We start from the raw sequence: 20916 nt of genomic DNA, 5'->3' as shown, positions 1-20916 counted from the left end.
CGGCGTCGACCATCGGATTAATCCGACACCAGATCCATCGACGCCGTAGGCTTCTTCAGTGTAGATGAAAGCTGCGGCAAACTCATCGGAGCCGGGGCAGCAGATGTGGTCGGCGTCACAGGCCTTCTAGGCGACGTCAATGGTACCGGCGCTGAACCAGCACTTCCCGAAGGAAGGAAAGGCATGAAGGGCGTCGGTCTATATGGAGCCGGAACACCCATGTCATAAGCCAATGGACCCGAATGATCACCTCCCGGAGCCATGGTGGCAAAGATGTTGAACATCGCATTAAGAAATGAGGCAGGATCTGTGCCTGGTGCCGGGAACGCTAGATATTCTTGCAGAGCCGGTGCCTGAGGCGACGCCGGCGTCGGTTCGGGCATCTCCGTCTGAGCCGGAGAGACCGCCGGATCCTGGTGAGGAACGACTTCGAAGACCGACAGCGGAGACGTCGGAGAAGTAGGAGTCGTCCAAGGCGGAGGTGTCACAGTCGGACTAAGCTCCAAAGTCGTCCGGCGTCGAGCGGACGGCGACCTCGAGCGGGGGTCGGTCCTTACTCGACCGGCGTCGTGAATCATGCCGGCCTCAGGAGTCTCGATGACGCCTGTGGGATTTCGACAACTTGCAAGAAGACCTACGATGATGATGTCTCTCCTTCTTCTTCGACCTTGCCAAGAACAACTTGGCCTCCCGCTCCTTGAGAGCCTTTGGATTCATGCGCTGACATGAACCGCATGCTTCGACCTCATGGTCAGAACTCAGAAACCACAAACAATTCTTGTGTGGGTCTGTGACCGACATTCGGCCGCCGCAGTCCCTACAGGGTTTAAAACCAGACTTCCGTGGCTGAGACACTGTAACACACAAAGGTAAACAGTAGCTCCCTGGTAGCCTTGAAGAAAAAAACGTTACTCGAAGGCACGGAAAAAAGGGAACTGACGTGTGCACGTCGACGAGGGCCTCTTATTCCCTGGATGACGTCATACGGTGTCACGTGGGAGTCGGGCAATTGTGACGTCATTGTCGACGTGCAGAGCTAGAAAAAAAATTCCGTTGGATGCTGGCGCATGGGGAAAATTCTTTAGGTGAGGAATCCACAGGTAGTTGTATTCATCAGAATCACCATTTCTAAAGATACGGAAAATAGATCGAACTCTTTAGTGTTTTAAGTCTAGAGGCTTAAGCTTAAGTTGTTTACATATGTGCATAAGTGTATGCTCTATGTGCCTAGATACTGCATGCATGTCTTCATGCACCAAACAAATGTCAAACCCAGTGGCTTTGCCAATGCTTGTTGAAAATGATTTCAGTAATTGCCTAATAACAGGAGATGATACATACACAATCAGCTATGGGAGATGAATCATTCAAGTATATCTGACAAGATCAAGGTAGGATGCGATGGTCTGGAATAAAGTGCTCTTAATAGATAAATCTTTTTGAAGTAATATCTGGGTTTTGAAGTTGATAACGAGGAATTTGTGGTACAGTCTTCAATAAAAATTCCCAACTGGCTGCCACAATTACATCAAAAAAACGCTGACATGGTGGAAGATCATTTTACTTCATTGTAAACAACCGATATCTTACAGGTTTGATCATTTATGATTTGTATGTTACATAATGTTTAGACAAGCATAAAAAATGCATTTGTTCATAAACTTTTTTAAAAAAGGCATCCATGTCCTCCATGAATGCAAATAAGACCAAGCTTTGGCAAAGCCAATAGGTCTGGCCAAAATATTAAAGAAAATCTTGCTAGAGTGGTAAGAAAATGACTGCTTCCAGTGTACAAATAATATATGATAAAAAATTTAATGAATGATGGTTCACTGTATCGTGCATTGCACGAAAGCAACTCCATAAGCAGTAGAATTATACCCCAAACAATCAACAGCATGAGGTGAGAAAGTCCCATAACAAGAAGTAAACAGACAGCTACACTGTCTAAGCAGAACTAACAAGCATTTGTAAGCAATAGGTCTCGCATTTTCTTGAGTTCGAGCTAACGGCATTGTAAACTCAGAACTGGACTTTTCTTGCCACATAAATTGGTCAACCCCGTCTCATAATTTTGTCTTTTACTGACATGTTTTGGTGATCACTGGTGGCTACTGATATCAGAAACGTCTGAACAGAAATTAGGAAATAAGGCTGGAAAAGTATTTTCTTTTTATTTAACAGAATAAAATATCTTGCAAGAGTTCTTGCCTCGCATTTCAACAAAGTTCTAATGAAGTTAACAATAGCAGAGTAGACTGAGAAGATTTATCACCCCAATAAAGGAGATAAGCAATGCCCTGTGTGCGATGTCCTGAATACTGGCAGGGAGGGGCCCTGTAGAGAGATTCTACTAGGCAAAGCAAGTTTCACATCATTGCTTCTAGGTTTAGCTACATTCTACAAATATGGGCATATTGTGGCTTTTGTGAGCAGTGAGCTAAACAACTGTGTGTTTCTTTTGTAAAATAAGCTTATTTTAGGAGCCAGAGGTAAACTACGACAGCACTGGAATAAAGCCAAAACAAATGTCACTGACATTGGAGGAGGTGGGAAGAAGGGAATGTTTCAATAAAACAGGCAACTACTACCCTAAAACACCCACAGTGAAAAGGCAGCAATAAAGAAATAACAAAAAAAGTCCACCACAGCAACAGATAAATAAACCAGAGTGGAATAATACAGTTGTTGGTCACTGCTCTGAAACAGGAAAAAAGGAGGGAGAAAAAAGGCAGAACTGATCACTAGCGCGAGCAAGAATTGATAATGGACACTGCCGCCAACAAATTAAATAGCTTTAAGACATAAGAAGTATACTAAAAGTATACATGAGGCCGAACATTTATGCTCAAACTAAAAACCAGGTCTACAGAGAGTACGAAGCACTAATTAGCTCACCAGCTGTCCCGGTATATTAAACTTTGCCTCCGCATGGATAGATTTTCACTTCATCAGTCACTATGCTTATTTACTGCTACTGTACTGTCTAGCTTGCCTGAGGTCTCTTCATCCAGGTCTCTTAGGCGAGTGCTTTCTAGTTCCAGTAACCAATTCTGCTAACTGATCTTTTGGCATTCAGACCCCCTGCTCCCATTTTGACCCTCTCACTTCAGGAACATTATGGTGGAGTCCTTGAGGAGGCGGTAGGTGTGGGTTGGAAAAGTGGTGTGAAGTTCCAACAAACAGTAGTGGATGATTGTGGATATTACTCACTGATCCAAGACTGACTCCTAGTGAGGTAGGTATAACCCCAGTTTTCCCCAGACAGGTGTTGTGTGGTCGGGGGAATGAAAGAAAGGTGAATGTTTGGTGGCAGAGGTACCTTTATCTTGGCCACCTCCGGCCTTGCTGTGGCTGTTGTCATGTAAATTCCCCTAAGGTATTGCTCTTGACTTCTTGTTGCTAGAGGTAGGGTTGCCCTGCAATGTTTGGACCTGCCTCTGGAGCACGTAGTTTTTCAACCTCTAAAAACCTGTTTTACGTTGTTGATGCTGGATGACTTCAATGTCTTTAACAGTGTCTGCACCATTTAAAAAATAATTGTGCTGGCAACCAAACAGTAGGCCTATTTGTTGGTGTTTGAGGTCTGCCCACAATTCGGGAATCGGAAATCAGGTATAGCGTCTTTAAAAATAGTTGTATCGACTTGCCTGGAGACTGTACCTGCAGCAACCAAGACACACCTATGTTGGTTTTGGAAGTAACCCAGACTTTCCCAATTATGTCCTTTGCACTCTTTCTGCGAGCCTCAGGGAGATTGCACTATTCTCCTCCATTTCCTCTTTTTGATGCCTACCCTAAAAAGCAAGAAAGGCTAAAAAAATTGCCACACTGCCTTGCCGTCCCTGCCATGTCAATGTTCTGACTATCTCTACTAGTGAAACCAGTACATGGCCAAAATTGCTCTTTTGACTGCCTAAGGGTCTGGAGAGACAGACTCATGGATGAAGATAAAATCATAGGGAACTATGATTACATTTCTTCTCCAAATTACAATCTTTATCTTAACAGTATCTTTAAAGGATTTTGGCATAGCCTTGAGCATCAGTAAGAACTGGGTGCTCCCCTCAATCTTTGGAACTATTTTTATGAGGAAATCATTCTCCTCCACATAAAGCTAGAGTTTATGAACAACTGTTGCTCTTGCTATGACAGAATGATAAGCAGGGATGTTATCAGGTGTGGAAGCCTCAACTGTGTGTGCTCAAGAGAGGAGCCATCCTACACTTCCATCCTATTTTCATGTCAAGTATCTTTTTGCTGTTTTATTGGTCCTCAGAAGGAGGCATTGAATCTACCAAATGTTTCTCATCTACACCCGTGTTGTCTGAGTGTTGTCAAGAGAGCTGTGGTAGTGGGGTTGGCTGAATTGGTGGGATGGTGTAGATTTTTCTATTTTATATACTACGGAAAGCCTCAATTTCCTTTGAAAATTCCCTCAAATGTAAGCCAACCATTTTTTTCAAACTGAGTCTGATTTGCATAAATGTATTTAAAGAAGTTTATTTTTTTGCGTTGCATTCGTGCACTGTATCTTTCCAAACCCACTAACAAGGTAATAAAAACAATACATTTCATTCACCCAGAGGATCCAGGGTAAACAATGTGCAGCTTTTCTCATACAGTGGGGAGCTGAGAGACTAGCAGCGGGCTAGCGCTGGCATTAGGAGATCACTTGATTGAGGATGTACAGTAATTAAAATCCCCTCTTCCCTTCCTGACATCATTTATTCTGCCTCCTTTGTAATATTATATCACAGCTGTTTTCTGAGATATATATGTTTTCTGACTGGGTCATAATTATCACCTTCATTAGCTGTTTCAGTTCAATCAGAGATTTTATTTCTATTAATTTTTAAATTTCCATATGGGACAAGCAGCAATAGAACCTGGTCTGAGTCAATATAAATAGTTTTCTGCTGTGTGTCTAGCCTTGGTGTCTTCCTGGCTCTTTTACAGTCAGGGTCTTTGCAGCTTTCAGATTCCTCTCAACTCAACGTTCCAGTTTTTCACTTCAAAAATCATTGAGTGACAAAAGTATCATTCTGTGCCAAAAGGTCTTGACAATCGTAGGAAAGAACAACTGTTGAGCCTTTTTTTAAGGAGGTGCTTCGGTCAAGGCAAAGTGCTCCAGGGCAGTTTCTAACTACATGGTAAAGTCTCATTGTGATTTAATGATGGTGCTATGTTCTCTTATTTATTGGTACAAATACTTTACGGTCATGAGGATTGCAAATGAGCTCAATTATGGTTCGCATAGAGGGGAGTTAGTTACTATTTGCTCCATTCACAATAACTGGACAATTTTAGGGAATTTTTATTTTTTTAGTAACCATAACTCACGTCAATTGTTTTAGTGTTTTAAACAAAAACATGAATTAATCTTGACTGACCAGAAGAAACAATAATTTAACAAAACAAAATTTCCCGGTAAATATACCTGTTTTTGGATAGTTTACTTCATACCTCTTTATTATATCCAATGCCCACTGTGCACAGAATTCGGTCATCCATGACCCAAGGTCCCTACTTCATCCACCTCCCATGGTCACCCATCTGCTCAGTGGGCGGCCTTGGGCTGTGCCAAGTGGAGTTTGAATGCAGACTGAGACCACACAATACAAACATATCCAACTGACTCAGCACAGATTTGAATAAGGCCCCACACAAACCTTCCCGTCACTCACCTCTAGATGCAGTTGGCTGCAGGATCTGGCCCTATGGAAAAGACCAGTGTCCAACCTCCTGAGCACCAAATCATCGCTGTGCACAGAGGCTAACACAGGGCCTGGAGTTAGGGCCCTCTCTATAGCTCCCTTGGCCAAGGGAGCCATAACTTCATCTTGGAGAAGTGACAAGTGATCCTCTGTCATCCGATCGTAGCATGGTTGCATGGATGGCGGGGTAGTCTTGAATGGGAGGGAGTAGCCCCTTCGGACTATCTGCAAAATTCACGTGTCTTATGCGACAGATTGCCTGCGGAGCAGGTGATGGCAGATCCTGCCTCCGATTGGTCCCTGGTGGGGGAGAGTCAGACTAGGATGGTTTGGAGGCAGCTGCAGAAGGGGAGGGGGCCACACCTGGCCAGACTGCTGGAACCCTGATCCACAAGGTTGGTGGATCCACCGTCCCCAGCCATGCAAAGGCTGAGCAGTATGCACAACACAGTGGCTGGACGGGAACGGACACGGAGGGGTGCCCCTTCCATAGCCACAAAAGGGGCAAAAAGCAGACTGAGGGGGGTGAGGGGTCACCGTGAGACCCAAGGGTCTGGCTGTAGCATGAGAATCCTTGAAGGACTCAATAGCCAAGTCTGCTTTTTCTCCAAAGAGAAGGGTGCCATCAAATGGCAAGCCCATTGGTTTGGCTTGGCTATCCCCTGAAAAGCCAGATGTTCTCAACTTGGTGTGGTGCCTCAGGGCCACTGTCGATGTGACCGGTCTGTCAAGTGAGTTGGTCGTGCCCAGTCCACATCAGATTGTGAACTTTACTGCGTCTCTCCCATCAGCCACTGCTTGGGAAAGTAAAGCTAGGGCCTCCTCCTGGACCTGTAAAAGCATTTGCCCAACAATATCCCACAGCGTATGGGAGTAATAGCCCAAAAGACCGGCGGTGTTCACAGACCACAATGCCAAGCTGGCAGAAGAAAACCTCTTCTTCCCAAGTGTAGTTAGCCTCTTGGATTCCCTATCTGGGGATGCGGAAGGGAATACACCATGGGAGGTGGTGGCCTGGATAACCAAGCTCTAAGGGGTGGGGTGTTGCGTCAGAAAACTTGGGTGACCCGGAACAGGCCTATCAGCGACTGGCAATAGTCCTGTTCCCAGGAGCCCCTGTGCTGGGTTTGGACCAGTTACCCAGTAGGACATCTATAAGGGTTCCATTGAATTGGAGCAGGGATGAAGCTCCAGGTTGTAGCACCTCTGTCAGGGGGTTAGTCCTAACTGGCAATGAAGACAACTCAAGGTCCAGGACCTCAGCTGCTCTTCGCACCACCACTGAATATGAAGCTCCCAGTAGCCATGGTAGGGTGACAAAGCATGCCAGTATCTGGAGAGGTATCCAGTCCGCTGACTTCACCCAAGTTTGAACGCCAGTCCATATATTTTTGTGTGTTCTGGTATTCTAAAGGGTGCAGCGACCCCTCCCATTCAACCCCAAGGCCTAGACCATTAGCAAAAGGCTCAGGATCTGACCTGGGAGCCACAGCTCTCACCAGCGTTGCAATCGGCGTCGTACGATGCCCATCTGGTGCCGTGTCCTAAATTACAATGGGGTCGCCACCGCTCGGGGGCGTAGACGGCACTGGGAGCATCGCGTCAAGACTAGGGCTGGAGAAGGTAGAGGTGTCTCGACCGGCGTCGGTCCAGACCTTTGGGTGCCCCTCGGCGTCAGAGCTGCAGGCACAGATCCCAAAGAGGACCTTAAAACCCCTCAAGGCACGAAGGCTCCTCAGTGGGGCCAGGCTGCCCAAATATGAAGCGCATGGCCTTAAACACTAAAGGCACACGAGGTGCAGATCTGTCACTGACATCGCCTAATGGCAGGAACTGCAGGGACATCCTCAAAGCACCAGTAGTGAAGAAACTCGAAAAAATCTTGACAAAATGTTTTTTAAAAAGAGCCAGACAAAAATAGACTAATGAGCAGCTCTCTTCGGATCAGCGCATGCTGGTGCATAAAGAAAAGAGATGATGTCAGAGCACAACGGTGGCACCTTTATAGGGCCTGTGACATCATATCTGGCGCGGACGACAGACGCGGAGCCGATTGACACCACATTATGGCGCTCAGGGGTACTGCTCACGAAAATCTTCCGGATCCAGTCCAACGCCTCAGGAGAATTCAAAGGTGAGGAATCTGCTACTAGAAGTCTTTATCATTTTTACTAAGAATGTACCGGATGAGAGAATCCAAGACACAAATGCTGTCTCGAGCTCTGCAGCAGAGAAAAATCATTGACATTAGCACAATGCTTTTAACATTGCATGCTTCAGAAGGAAGAAAATATCAATTTATTAAGTTGATCAATATTAGACAAAATCATTTATTAGGTTGATCAAAATTAGACAAAAACCTAAATGATCCCTCTTCATGCAAGAGTAAACTACCTAAGAGCCATCTAATAAAAGTGAGGTGATGGAAAATGCTGATCTCTGCATCCTGCTAAAAGGTGGAAAAATATGAACAGTTTTTCACATAATGGTTGTGCTGCACTACTGACGCATACTCATACTTAGTAACCTCTATGACAAGACAGGTTTCTTGTTGAGAAACAGCTGCAAACAATTCCCAACCTGCTAAGAAAAGAAGGCAGCAGTAGATGGAAGCAGAATGTTAATTTTTGAGAGAATTAAAAAAGATCACCACTTCCAAATATTAATGAACTTTTTCACCTTTTTCGCAAGACAGTTGGGATAAATAAGGTGAGGAATCTGGATTGTTTGGACACTACCATTTCTTATTCAAAGTAAGTGAAGGAGATTGCCAGTATGTGCCATCAGATCATTTATCTCATATTTTTTAGCAAGAATGCTACTGCCGTACCGAGGACAGATTGGAAAGCGCTTACAGTGCATTAAGTGTTAAATCACCCACCATGGTTGATAAATGCTGCCGGGCCAAGCCAAAGTTGAGCACAGTTCTTCCTTGTGGAATACATGACACTGAAATCATTTTCTCCGTGACGGAGTAACATGTTTTCCTCTGCTTCAGAAAGTTCCGCTATGCAACCCACCAGCCACTCAATTTTGTCATTTCGTTTCCTATAGGAAGAGCGATATAAATTAAGAAAAGTTTTAAATACAAACTCATTCTACTTATTTTAACAGTGCTCAACATTTGAATCCAAGAGTCTGAGACGTAACATTTCACTTAGAGCTCATTATTTAACTTTGTTAGTTAAGGGAGACTAAGTGGTATTAGCTCTTCACATTTAAACATCACAAACATAAATAACAGCACCAAGTAGCTACTATTAGAAGGCACATACAAGTATTAAGATACATTTATGATGATTCTGCACCTGGTTCTCCTATCCACAAGAAAAAGGTGGACTTCACAACAACAGATCCTTTAAGAGAAGAAAATGCATGTGGAGTGCCCACATAACCTTCTCAGCCCTTTATGTTTAATTTACTAGAGAATGTCACAGGCACTACCCTGACTCTGGTGAAATGTGCATGAACATTTCAGTAATAGTTTCCCTGTTCAGAATAACAGGGCGATATTTAGGATATGCAATTAAATGAAAAAGAAAGTGCACCCTCTTAAGATTTTATGTCAGGACAGGAGGCTTCAGATTATGCTTTACTTCTTCAATTTTCTTCAGTTCAGTAGCCCAACATTTGACTCAACCATAACAATGCTGTACTAGAATGATGTTTATGGTACAGCAGGGAACGGTTTAGGTTTGGGAGAGACACCTTGAGAAACTGGCCAGTTCCAACCAGTTTCTTTCAAAACTGACTTAAAATAGCCAGCATTTTTTAATACTTCTTGCTGAGTGGGAGGGGTTTTCTAGAAATCTCCTTCCTCGCTTGTTTAAGGTATATAAGAGCCCCAGGTCGACAGTGGGAGATTCAGAGACCTCAATCAGGATTGAGACGTCGAATGCCTGATATATTTCCCATGAAGGTAGATTTCTCTCTTTCTCGTTGTGGTCGAACTGGAGTCAACGACTTGCTGGCAGGCGAAAGAAGAAGCACCAGATAGGCCCTCCGGTGATGAATGCTTACTAACTATTTGCTTTGCACTGTGTGTATGTGTATATGGAAAATGTCACTTACCCAGTGTACATCTGTTCGTGGCATTAGTCGCTGCAGATTCACATGCTGTGCACAGTCCGCCATCTGGTGTTGGGCTCGGAGTGTTACAAGTTGTTTTTCTTCGAAGAAGTCTTTTCGAGTCACGAGACCGAGGGACTCCTCCCACTTCGATTCCATTGCGCATGGGCGTCGACTCCATCTTAGAAGATTGTTTTCCCCGCAGAGGGTGAGGTAGGAGTTGTGTATGTTAGTAATAGTGCCCATGCAATGGAATGAATACGTATGTACATAATATAGGTAAAGTAATATATTTACAAATGTACAAATGTTCAAGATCTACTTCTAAACGGCTACAGGCTCCCGGGGAGGCGGGTGGGCGCATGTGAATCTGCAGCGACTAATGCCACGAACAGATGTACACTAGGTAAGTGACATTTTCCGTTCGATGGCATGTGTAGCTGCAGATACACATGCTGTGCATAGACTAGTAAGCAGTTATCTCCCCAAAAGCGGTGGTTCAGCCTGTAGGAGTTGAAGTAGTTTGAAATAATGTTCTTAGTACAGCTTGACCTACTGTGGCTTGTTGTGCAGTTAACACATCTACACAGTAGTGCTTGGTAAATGTATGAGGCGTAGACCATGTTGCTGCCTTACATATTTCGTTCATCGGAATATTTCCTAGAAAGGCCATGGTAGCACCTTTCTTTCTGGTTGAGTGTGCCTTGGGTGTAATAGGCAGCTCTCTCTTTGCTTTAAGATAGCAGGTTTGAATACACTTAACTATCCACCTAGCAATGCCTTGTTTTGAAATTGGATTTCCTGTATGAGGGTTTTGAAAGGCAATAATGAAAATGTCACTTACCCAGTGTACATCTGTTCGTGGCATCAGTCGCTGTAGATTCGCATGTTTTGCATAGCTCGCCATCTGGTGTTGGGCCGGAGTGTTACAAGTTGTTTTTCTTCGAAGAAGTCTTTCGAGTCACAGGACCGAGTGACTCCTCCTTTTGTCTCCATTGCGCATGGGCGTCGACTCCATCTTCGATTGTTTTTCCCCGCAGAGGGTGAGGTAGGAGTTGAATTGTAGTAATAGTGCCCATGCAATGGAGTGACTAAGTATGTACCTATTTAAGGTTGAGATGATACATATACAAATAGTTGAAGGTAACTTCCAAACTGCTACAGGCTCCCGGGGAGGCGGGTGGGCACATGCGAATCTACAGCGACTGATGCCACGAACAGATGTACACTGGGTAAGTGACATTTTCAGTTCGATGGCATCTGTCGCTGTAGATACGCATGTTTTGCATAGACTAGTAAGCAGTTATCTCCCCAAAAGCGGTGGCTCAGCCTGTAGGAGTGGAAGTAGTTTGAAATAATGTTCTTAATACGGCTTGACCTACTGTGGCTTGTTGTGCGGATAACACGTCTACACAGTAGTGCTTGGTGTGAGGCGTAGACCATGTGGCTGCCTTACATATTTCTTGCATTGGGATGTTTCCTAGAAAGGCCATGGTAGCACCTTTCTTTCTGGTTGAGTGTGCCCTTGGTGTAATGGGCAGCTGTCGTTTAGCTTTAAGGTAGCAGATTTGGATGCATTTAACTATCCATCTGGCTATATCTTGTTTTGATATTGGGTTTCCTGCATGAGGTTTTTGAAATGCAATAAATAGTTGTTTAGTCTTTCTGATGTTCTTTGTTCTGTCAATGTAATACATTAATGCTCTTTTGACATCTAATGTATGTAGTGCCCTTTCAGCTACGGTATCTGGCTGTGGAAAGAACACTGGAAGTTCCACTGTTTGATTTAGATGGAACGGTGAAATAACCTTTGGCAAAAATTTAGGATTAGTCCTTAGGACGACCTTATTCTTGTGTAGTTGTATAAAAGGTTCTTGTATTGTAAACGCCTGAATCTCGCTTACTCTTCTTAGGGAAGTAATGGCGATGAGAAATGCAACCTTCCAGGTTAGGAACTGTATTTCGCAGGAGTGCATGGGTTCAAAAGGTGGACCCATAAGTCTAGTTAGGACAACATTTAGGTTCCATGAAGGAACAGGTGGTGTTCTTGGTGGTATAATACTCCTAAGGCCCTCCATGAATGCTTTAATGACTGGTATCTTATATAGGGAAGTTGAATAGGTAGTCTGCAGGTATGCAGATATTGCTGCAAGGTGTATTTTAATGGAAGAGAAAGCCAGGTTAGATTTTTGTAAGTGAAGCAAGTAACCCACTACATGTTCTGGAGTTGTGTGTAATGGTTGTATTTGATTAATATGGCAGTAGCAAACAAACCTCTTCCATTTACTTGCATAGCAGTGCCTGGTGGATGGCCTTCTGGCTTGCTTTATGACTTCCATACATTCTTGGGTAAGTTGTAAGTGCCCGAATTCTAGGATTTCAGGAGCCAGATTGCTAGATTCAGCGATGCTGGATCTGGGTGTCTGATCTTTTGGTTGTGTTGTGTCAACAGATCTGGCCTGTTGGGCAATTTGATGTAGGGTACTACTGATAGGTCTAGCAGCGTTGTGTACCAGGGTTGCCTTGCCCAAGTTGGTGCTATTAATATGAGTTTGAGTTTGTTTTGAATGAGTTTGTTTACCAGGTAAGGAAGGAGAGGGAGAGGAGGAAAAGCGTAAGCAAATATCCCTGACCAGTTCATCCATAGGGCATTGCCTTGGGACTGTTTGTGTGGGTATCTGGATGCGAAGTTTTGGCATTTTGCGTTCTCCTTCGTCGCAAACAAGTCTATCTGAGGTGTTCCCCAGAGTTTGAAATAGGTGTTCAGAATTTGGGGGTGAATTTCCCATTCGTGGACCTGTTGGTGATCTCGAGAGAGATTGTCTGCGAGTTGATTTTGGATCCCTGGTATAAATTGTGCTATTAGGCGAATTTGGTTGTGAATTGCCCAATGCCACATTTTTTGTGCTAGCAGGCTTAACTGCGTGGAGTGCGTCCCCCCTTGCTTGTTTAGATAATACATTGTTGTCATGTTGTCTGTCTTGACGAGAATGTATTTGTGAACTATTATTGGTTGGAAAGCTTTTAGTGCTTGAAAAACTGCTAGAAGTTCTAGGTGATTTATATGCAGTTTTGTTTGATGTACGTTCCATTGTCCTTGTATGCTGTGTTGATCGAGGTGTGCTCCCCACCCTGTCATGGAAGCATCTGTTGTTATTACGTATTGTGGCACTGGGTCTTGGAAAGGCCGCCCTTTGTTTAAATTGATGTTGTTCCACCACAGAAGCGAGAGGTAAGTTTGGCGGTCTATTAACACCAGATCTAGAAGATGACCCTGTGCTTGAGACCACTGTGATGCTAGGCACTGTTGTAAGGGCCTCATGTGCAGTCTTGCGTTTGGGACAATGGCTATGCATGAAGACATCATGCCTAGGAGTTGTAATATCATCTTTGCTTGTATCTTTTGTGTTGGATACATGCGTTGTATGATGGTGTTGAAATTTTGAATTCTTTGGGGACTTGGAGTGGCTACTCCTTTTGTTGTGTCTATTATGGCTCCTAGGTATTGTTGTACCTTGCACGGCAGAATGTTGGATTTCGTGAAGTTGACGGTGAACCCTAGTTTGAAGAGGGTTTGTATGATCTGTTTTGTGTGATTTGAGCACTCTATTAACGAATGGGCCTTGATTAGCCAGTCGTCTAGATATGGGAACACATGTATTTGCTGCCTTCTGATGTGTGCAGCGACTACCGCTAGACATTTGGTAAAGACTCTTGGTGCGGTTGTTAATCCGAAAGGCAGTACCTTGAATTGGTAATGTATTCCTTTGAATACAAACCTTAGGTATTTCCTGTGCGATGGGTGTATTGGTATATGGAAATACGCGTCCTTGAGGTCTAAAGTTGTCATGTAGTCGTGTAGTTTTAGCAATGGTAATACTTCTTGTAGTGTGACCATGTGAAAGTGGTCTGATTTGATGAATGTGTTCACTATTCTGAGGTCTAGGATTGGTCTCAGAGTTTTGTCCTTCTTTGGTATCAGAAAGTACAGTGAGTAAACTCCTGTGTTTATTTGTGTGTTTGGCACTAATTCGATTGCATTCTTTTGCAATAGTGCCTGCACTTCTATCTCCAGGAGATTGGAATGATGTTTTGTCAAATTTTGTGCTTTTGGTGGTATGTTTGGAGGGAATTGTAGAAATTCTATGCAATAACCATGTTGGATAATTGCTAGAACCCAAGTGTCTGTAGTGATTTCCTCCCATGCTTGTAATAATGACTTATTCTTCCCCCCACTGGTGTTGTGTGGAGGGGGTGAGTGACATGTGAGTCACTGCTTAGTAGTAGGGGTTTTGGGGCTTTGAAATTTTCCTCTATTCCTAGGGAATTGCCCTCCTCTATATTGTCCCAGAAAACCTCCTCTGTACTGTCCCTGGTAACTGGACGGTGTTGCCTGTGAGGTGCTGGCTTGTGTGCTCTGACCCCGAAACCCCCCTCTAAAGGGTGTTTTACGGAATGTGCTGTAATTCCCTCTGCTCTGCAGGGAGTAGAGTGCGCCCATGGCTTTAGCAGTGTCCGTGTCTTTTTTGAGTTTCTCAATCGCTGTGTCCACTTCTGGACCGAACAGTTCTTTTTCGTTAAAAGGCATATTGAGAACCGCTTGCTGAATCTCTGGTTTAAATCCAGACGTTCGGAGCCATGCATGCCTTCTGATAGTTACAGATGTATTAATTGTCCGTGCAGCTGTATCTGCAGCGTCCATGGAGGAGCGGATTTGGTTGTTGGAAATGGTCTGTCCCTCCTCAACCACTTGTTTTGCCCTATTTTGTAGGTCCTTGGGCAGATGGTCAATGAGATGTTGCATCTCATCCCAATGGGCTCTGTCATAGCGCGCAAGTAGTGCCTGGGAGTTAGCGATGCGCCACTGGTTTGCAGCTTGTGCTGCGACTCTCTTACCAGCTGCATCGAACTTGCTGCTTTCTTTATCTGGGGGTGGTGCATCTCCAGATGTGTGGGAGTTGGCCCTTTTCCTAGCTGCTCCTACAACAACAGAGTCTGGTGGCAGCTGTGTAGTGATGAAAGCCGGGTCTGTAGGAGGCGCCTTATACTTTTTTTCCACTCTTGGTGTGATTGCCCTACTTTTGACCGGCTCCTTAAAGATTTCTTTTGCGTGCCGGAGCATACCAGGGAGCATAGGCAGGCTTTGGTAGGAGCTGTGGGTGGAGGAGAGTGTGTTGAATAAAAAGTCATCCTCGACCTGTTCTGAGTGGAGGCTTACATTGTGAAATTGTGCTGCTCTAGCCACCACTTGAGAATACGCAGTGCTGTCCTCTGGTGGAGATGGCTTCGTAGGGTATGCCTCCGGACTGTTATCTGACACTGGGGCGTCGTATAAGTCCCATGCGTCTTGATCTTGGTCACCCTGGCTCATGGTGGTGTGAGCTGGGGAATGTGATGGAGTTTGTGCTGGTGAGACGTTAATCACAGGTGGAGGAGAGGGTGGTGGGGTAACTTTTTTCACCACTTTTGTTTGTGGTGTTTGTTCAGTTTGGAACTCCAATCTTCTCTTTCTTCTAATAGGGGGAAGGGTGCTTATTTTTCCTGTCCCCTGCTGTATGAAAATACGCTTTTGCGTATGGTCTACATCAGTTGAGTGTAGCTCTTCCTCAAACCTATGCTTTTGCATTTGGGAGGTTAGCGAGTGCTCTTCTGTATAAGAGCCTGAAACTGGGTCGGTTGCAGTTTGTTTTGGCACCGAAACCCTGTCTGCATCTTTTTTCGGCTCCGAGGTGACTTTTTTCTTTTTCGGGGCCGAAACCTCTCGGCGTCGATCTTCTTCGGTGCCGCTGTCTCGGCGTCGAGCCGTGTCTACACCGGTATCTCGGTGTCGATGCTTGTCTCCAGCACTTTCTCGGTCCCGAGAAGGCTGCGTGCCGGTGTCTCGACCGGAGTCGGACGATCTCGGCACTGTTTGGGCCTTTTTCGGTGTCGACGGTCGGTCACCGAATTTATGGGTCGAGCCATGGCCTGGTGGCAGTGGCGTCCCCTGGGCCTTGTAAATCTTCTTCTGAGTGGTTTTCGACGTCTTACTCACGGTTTGTGTATCGTCGAATCCTTCGGAGTCCGATTCTTGGATCGAAAAGGTTCCCTCCTCTTCTTGTTCCTCGAACTCCCGGTGGACTGTCGGCGCGGACGCCATCTGAAGTCTTCTGGCTCGACGGTCTCGGAGTGTTTTTCGGGACCGGAACGCACAACAGGCCTCGCAGGTGTCTTCACTGTGCTCAGGTGACAGGCACAGGTTGCAGACCAAGTGTTGGTCTGTATAGGGGTATTTATTGTGGCATTTGGGACAGAAACGGAACGGGGTCCGTTCCATCGGCGTTCTTCTGCACGCGGTCGGGCCGACCAGGCCCCGACGGGGGATCGAAAAAATTACCCCGAAGGGCACCGGAGCTCTTCGATCTTAGACGCGGTGTTGAATCTAACTACGCCGATCCCGAACGCAACAATACCGACGAAAATCTTCCGAAATTAGCTATCTTTCCGTTCCGAAACTCGGAGCGACAGGAACACGTCCGAACCCGATGGCGGAAAAAAACCAATCGAAGATGGAGTCGACGCCCATGCGCAATGGAGACAAAAGGAGGAGTCACTCGGTCCCGTGACTCGAAAGACTTCTTCGAAGAAAAACAACTTGTAACACTCCGGCCCAACACCAGATGGCGAGCTATGCAAAACATGCGTATCTACAGCGACAGATGCCATCGAACATAGTTGTTTTGTTTTTCTAATTAGTTTTGTTCTGTCAATGTAGTACATTAGTGCTCTTTTGATGTCTAATGTATGTAGTGCTCTTTCAGCTACAGAATCTGGCTGTGGGAAGAACACTGGTAATTCTACTGTTTGATTTAAGTGGAACGGTGAGATAACCTTTGGTAAAAAAAATTGGGTTTGTCCTTAGAACTACTTTATTTTTATGTATTTGAATAAATGGTTCTTGTATGGTAAATGCTTGAATCTCACTCACTCTTCTTAGAGATGTGATGGCAATCAAAAATGCAACTTTCCACGTTAAGTATTGCATTTCACAAGAATGCATGGGCTCGAAAGGTGGACCCATGAGTCTTGTTAAGACAATGTTGAGGTTCCATGAATTAACAGGTGGTGTTCTTGGTGGTATAATTCTCTTTAGGCCTTCCATAAACGCTTTAATGACTGGTATTCTAAATAGTGAAGTTGAATGAGTAATTTGCAGGTAAGCTGATATTGCGGTGAGATGTATCTTTATGGAAGAGAAAGCTAGATTAGATTTTTGCAAATGTAGTAAATATCTTACTATATCTTTTGGAGATGCGTGTAATGGCTGAATTTGATTATTATGGCAGTAATACACAAATCTTTTCCACTTATTTGCATAGCAGTGTCTAGTGGTAGGTTTCCTAGCTTGTCTTATGACCTCCATACATTCTTGTGTGAGGTCTAAGTGTCCGAATTCTAGGATTTCAGGAGCCAAATTGCTAGATTCAAAGATGCTGGATTTGGATGTCTGATCTGTTGTTTGTGTTGTGTTAACAGATCTGGTTTGTTGGGTAGTTTGACATGAGGTACTACTGAAAGGTCTAGTAGTGTTGTGTACCAAGGTTGCCTTGCCCATGTTGGTGGTATCAGTATGAGTTTGAGTTTGTTTTGGCTCAACTTGTTTACTAGATATGGAAGGAGAGGGAGAGGGGGAAAAGCGTACGCAAATATCCCTGACCAGTTCATCCATAGAGCATTGCCTTGGGATTGATCTTGTGGGTACCTGGATGCGAAGTTTTGGCATTTTGAGTTTTCCTTTGTTGCAAATAGATCTATTTGAGGTGTTCCCCAAATTTGGAAGTACTTTTTTAGTATTTGGGGGTGAATTTCCCATTCGTGGGTTTGTTGGTGATCTCGAGAGAGATTGTCTGCCAACTGGTTCTGAATCCCTGGAATAAATTGTGCTATTAGGCGAATGTGGTTGTGAATCGCCCAATGCCATATTTTTTGTGTTAGGAGGCACAACTGTGTTGAGTGTGTCCCTCCTTGTTTGTTTAGATAATACATTGTTGTCATGTTGTCTGTCTTGACAAGAATCTATTTTTGGGTTATTATAGGTTGAAATGCTTTTAGCGCTAGAAATACTGCTAACAGTTCTAAGTGATTTATGTGAAACTGCCTCTGATGTATGTCCCATTGTCCTTGGATGCTGTGTTGATTGAGGTGTGCTCCCCACCCTGTCAAGGAAGCATCCGTCGTTATGACGTATTGTGGCACTGGGTCTTGGGAAGGCCGCCCTTGGTTTAAATTTGTACTGTTCCACCATAGAAGCGAGATGTATGTTTGGCGGTCTATCAACACCAGATCTAGAAGTTGACCCTGTGCTTGTGACCATTGTGATGCTAGGCACTGTTGTAAGGGCTGCATGTGCAATCTTGCGTTTGGGACAATGGCTATGCATGAAGACATCATGCCTAGGAGTTTCATTACCATTTTGACTTGTATCTTTTGTGTTGGATATATGGCCTGTATTACCTTGTGAAATGTTTGAATTCTTTGTGGACTTGGAGTGGCAATCCCTTTTGCTGTGTTGATTGTCGCTCCTAAGTATTGCTGTGTTTGACACAGCAAAAGGCGTGACTTCACGTAGTTGATGGAGAAACCTAGCCTGTGAAGGGTCTGTATGACATATTTTGTGTGCTGTGAACACTGTCTTAGCGTGTTGGTTTTGATTAACCAGTCGTCTAAGTACGGGAACACATGTATTTGCTGCCTTCTGATATGTGCAGCTACTACTGCCAGGCATTTTGTAAAAACTCTTGGCGCAGTTGTTATTCCGAATAGCAACACTTTGAATTGGTAATGTATTCCTTGGAATACGAACCTTAGGTATTTCTTGTGTGAAGGATGTATTCGTATATGGAAATACGCATCTTTTAGGTCTAATGTTGTCATGTAGTCTTGCTGTTTGAGCAGTGGGATTACGTCTTGTAACGTGACCATGTGAAAGTGGTCTGATTTGATGTAGGTATTTAGTGTTCTGAGATCTAGTATTGGTCTCAGAGTTTTGTCCTTTTTGGGTATTAAAAAGTACAGTGAGTAAACTCCTGTGTTTTTTTGTAGATTTGGTACTAATTCTATTGCATCCTTTTGTAGCAATGCTTGAATTTCTAGTCCTAGAAGATCTATATGTTGTTTTGACATATTGTGTGTTTTCGGTGGGACGTTTGGAGGGAATTGGAGAAATTCTATGCAATAACCATGCTGGATAATTGCTAAGACCCAAGTGTCTGTTGTTATTTCCTCCCAAAGTTTGTAAAATTGGCTTAGTCTTCCCCCCACAGGTGTTATGTGATGGGGTTGTGTGACTTGTGAGTCACTGTTTATTTTGAGGAGTTTTGGGGCCTTGGAATTTTCCTCGATTTCTTGGGAATTGGCCCCCCTTATATTGCCCCCGAAAACCTCCCCTCTGATATTGACCCTGGTAAGTAGGCCTTGTTTGTGAGGTTGTGGTGTCTGTGGGTTGACCTCGAAACCCTCCCCTAAAAGGTGTTTTTCGAAAGGTGCCTCTGCTCTGCGGGGAGTAGAGTGCGCCCATGGCTTTGGCTGTATCGGTGTCTTTTTTGAGTTTCTCAATGGCAGTGTCGACCTCCGGCCCAAACAATTGCTGTTCATTAAATGGCATATTGAGCACAGCTTGTTGGATTTCCGGCTTGAACCCTGAAGTGCGCAGCCATGCGTGCCTTCGTATCGTGATTGCAGTGTTTATTGTCCTTGCAGCTGTATCTGCTGCATCCATGGAAGACCGTATCTGATTATTTGAGATACTTTGTCCCTCTTCCACCACCTGTTGCGCTCTTTTTTGGAACTCCTTGGGTAAGTGTTCAATGAAATGTTGCATTTCATCCCAATGAGCTCTGTCGTATCTTGCCAAAAGTGCTTGTGAATTGGCAATACGCCATTGATTTGCTGCTTGTGCTGCAACCCTTTTTCCCGCAGCATCAAATTTGCGGCTCTCCTTGTCTGGAGGTGGTGCGTCTCCTGAGGTATGAGAGTTGGCTCTCTTACGAGCTGCCCCGACAACTACTGAGTCTGGTGTTAGTTGTGTTGTAATATAGATTGGATCTGCTGGCGGTGGCTTGTACTTTTTCTCCACCCTTGGAGTTATGGCTCTGCCTTTAACTGGATCCTGAAATATTTGTTTTGAATGTCTTAGCATTCCTGGGAGCATGGGAAGACTTTGGTACTGGCTATGGGTGGAGGATAGGGTGTTAAACAGAAAGTCATCCTCAATTGGTTCAGAATGTAAGGTGACGTTGTGAAATTCGGCTGCCCTTGCGATCACCTGTGTGTAGGATGTACTGTCCTCAGGTGGTGAGGGTTTTGTAGGATATGAGTCTGGGCTGTTGTCAGACACTGGAGCATCGTAAAGGTCCCATGCATCGGGATCATCCTGACTCATTGTAGTATGAGCTGGTGAGTGCATCAGTGGTGGAGTTGTTGCTGGTGATGCATGCATTGATGGTGGTGGAGACGGTGGTGGGGTTGTTTTCCTTGCCACCTTCGCCTGTGGTTGCTTGTCCTTTTGTTGAAAGGCAAGTTTCCTTTTTATTTTGATTGGGGGAAGAGTGGTTATCTTCCCTGTGTCCTCATGAATATGAAGCCTTCTTTGCGTGTAGTCTGGTTCTACAGCTTGAAGCTCCTCTCCAAACCTATGTAATTGGGAGGTTAATCCTTGTTCCTCTGTATAGGAACTAGTTTTCGGCTCCGAGGCTGGATGTTTTGGAACCGAAACCCTTTCTGAAGTCTTTTTAGGCTCCGAAGAAACCTTTTTTTGTTTCGGCGTGGTGTCTCGGTGCCGAAATTCTTCGGTGCCGCTGTCTCTGTGCCGAAGTTTCTCGGAGCCGCTGTCTCGGCTCCGAGGTTGCTGTGTGGCGGTATCTCGACCGGAGTCGGATGACTTCGACACCAGCATGCCCTTTTTCGGTGCCTTGGATCGGTCACCTAGTTTTCGGGTTAAGCCATGGCCTGTTGGCGGTGGCGTCCCCTGGGCTTTTGTGGACTTCTCGTGAGTCTTGATTTTCGACGTCTTACTCACGGTTTTGTGTATTTCTTCGGCGTTGAGTTCTTCAGAATCCGACTCGTGGACGGAGAAAGCTTCTTCTTCCTCCTC

General features: G+C 44.8%; 1 protein-coding gene across 3 annotated transcripts in view; it reads right to left on the bottom strand.

The window, feature by feature from the left end:
- Positions 1–20916, bottom strand: part of KMT5B (lysine methyltransferase 5B) — a 326116-nt gene that overhangs the window by 139754 nt on the left and 165446 nt on the right. For all 3 annotated transcript variants that reach the window (XM_069223050.1, XM_069223048.1, XM_069223049.1), the window contains one exon: positions 8599–8765. In XM_069223050.1, the coding sequence (XP_069079151.1) occupies positions 8599–8765 (167 nt within the window). The remainder of the gene's footprint in view (positions 1–8598; positions 8766–20916) is intronic.

The sequence above is a fragment of the Pleurodeles waltl genome, chromosome 3_1, assembly GCF_031143425.1.
Source record: "Pleurodeles waltl isolate 20211129_DDA chromosome 3_1, aPleWal1.hap1.20221129, whole genome shotgun sequence".
Lineage (NCBI taxonomy): Eukaryota > Metazoa > Chordata > Amphibia > Caudata > Salamandridae > Pleurodeles > Pleurodeles waltl.
The sequence above is the reverse complement of the archived record's forward strand: the minus strand, read 5'-3'. Positions and strand labels throughout refer to the sequence as shown.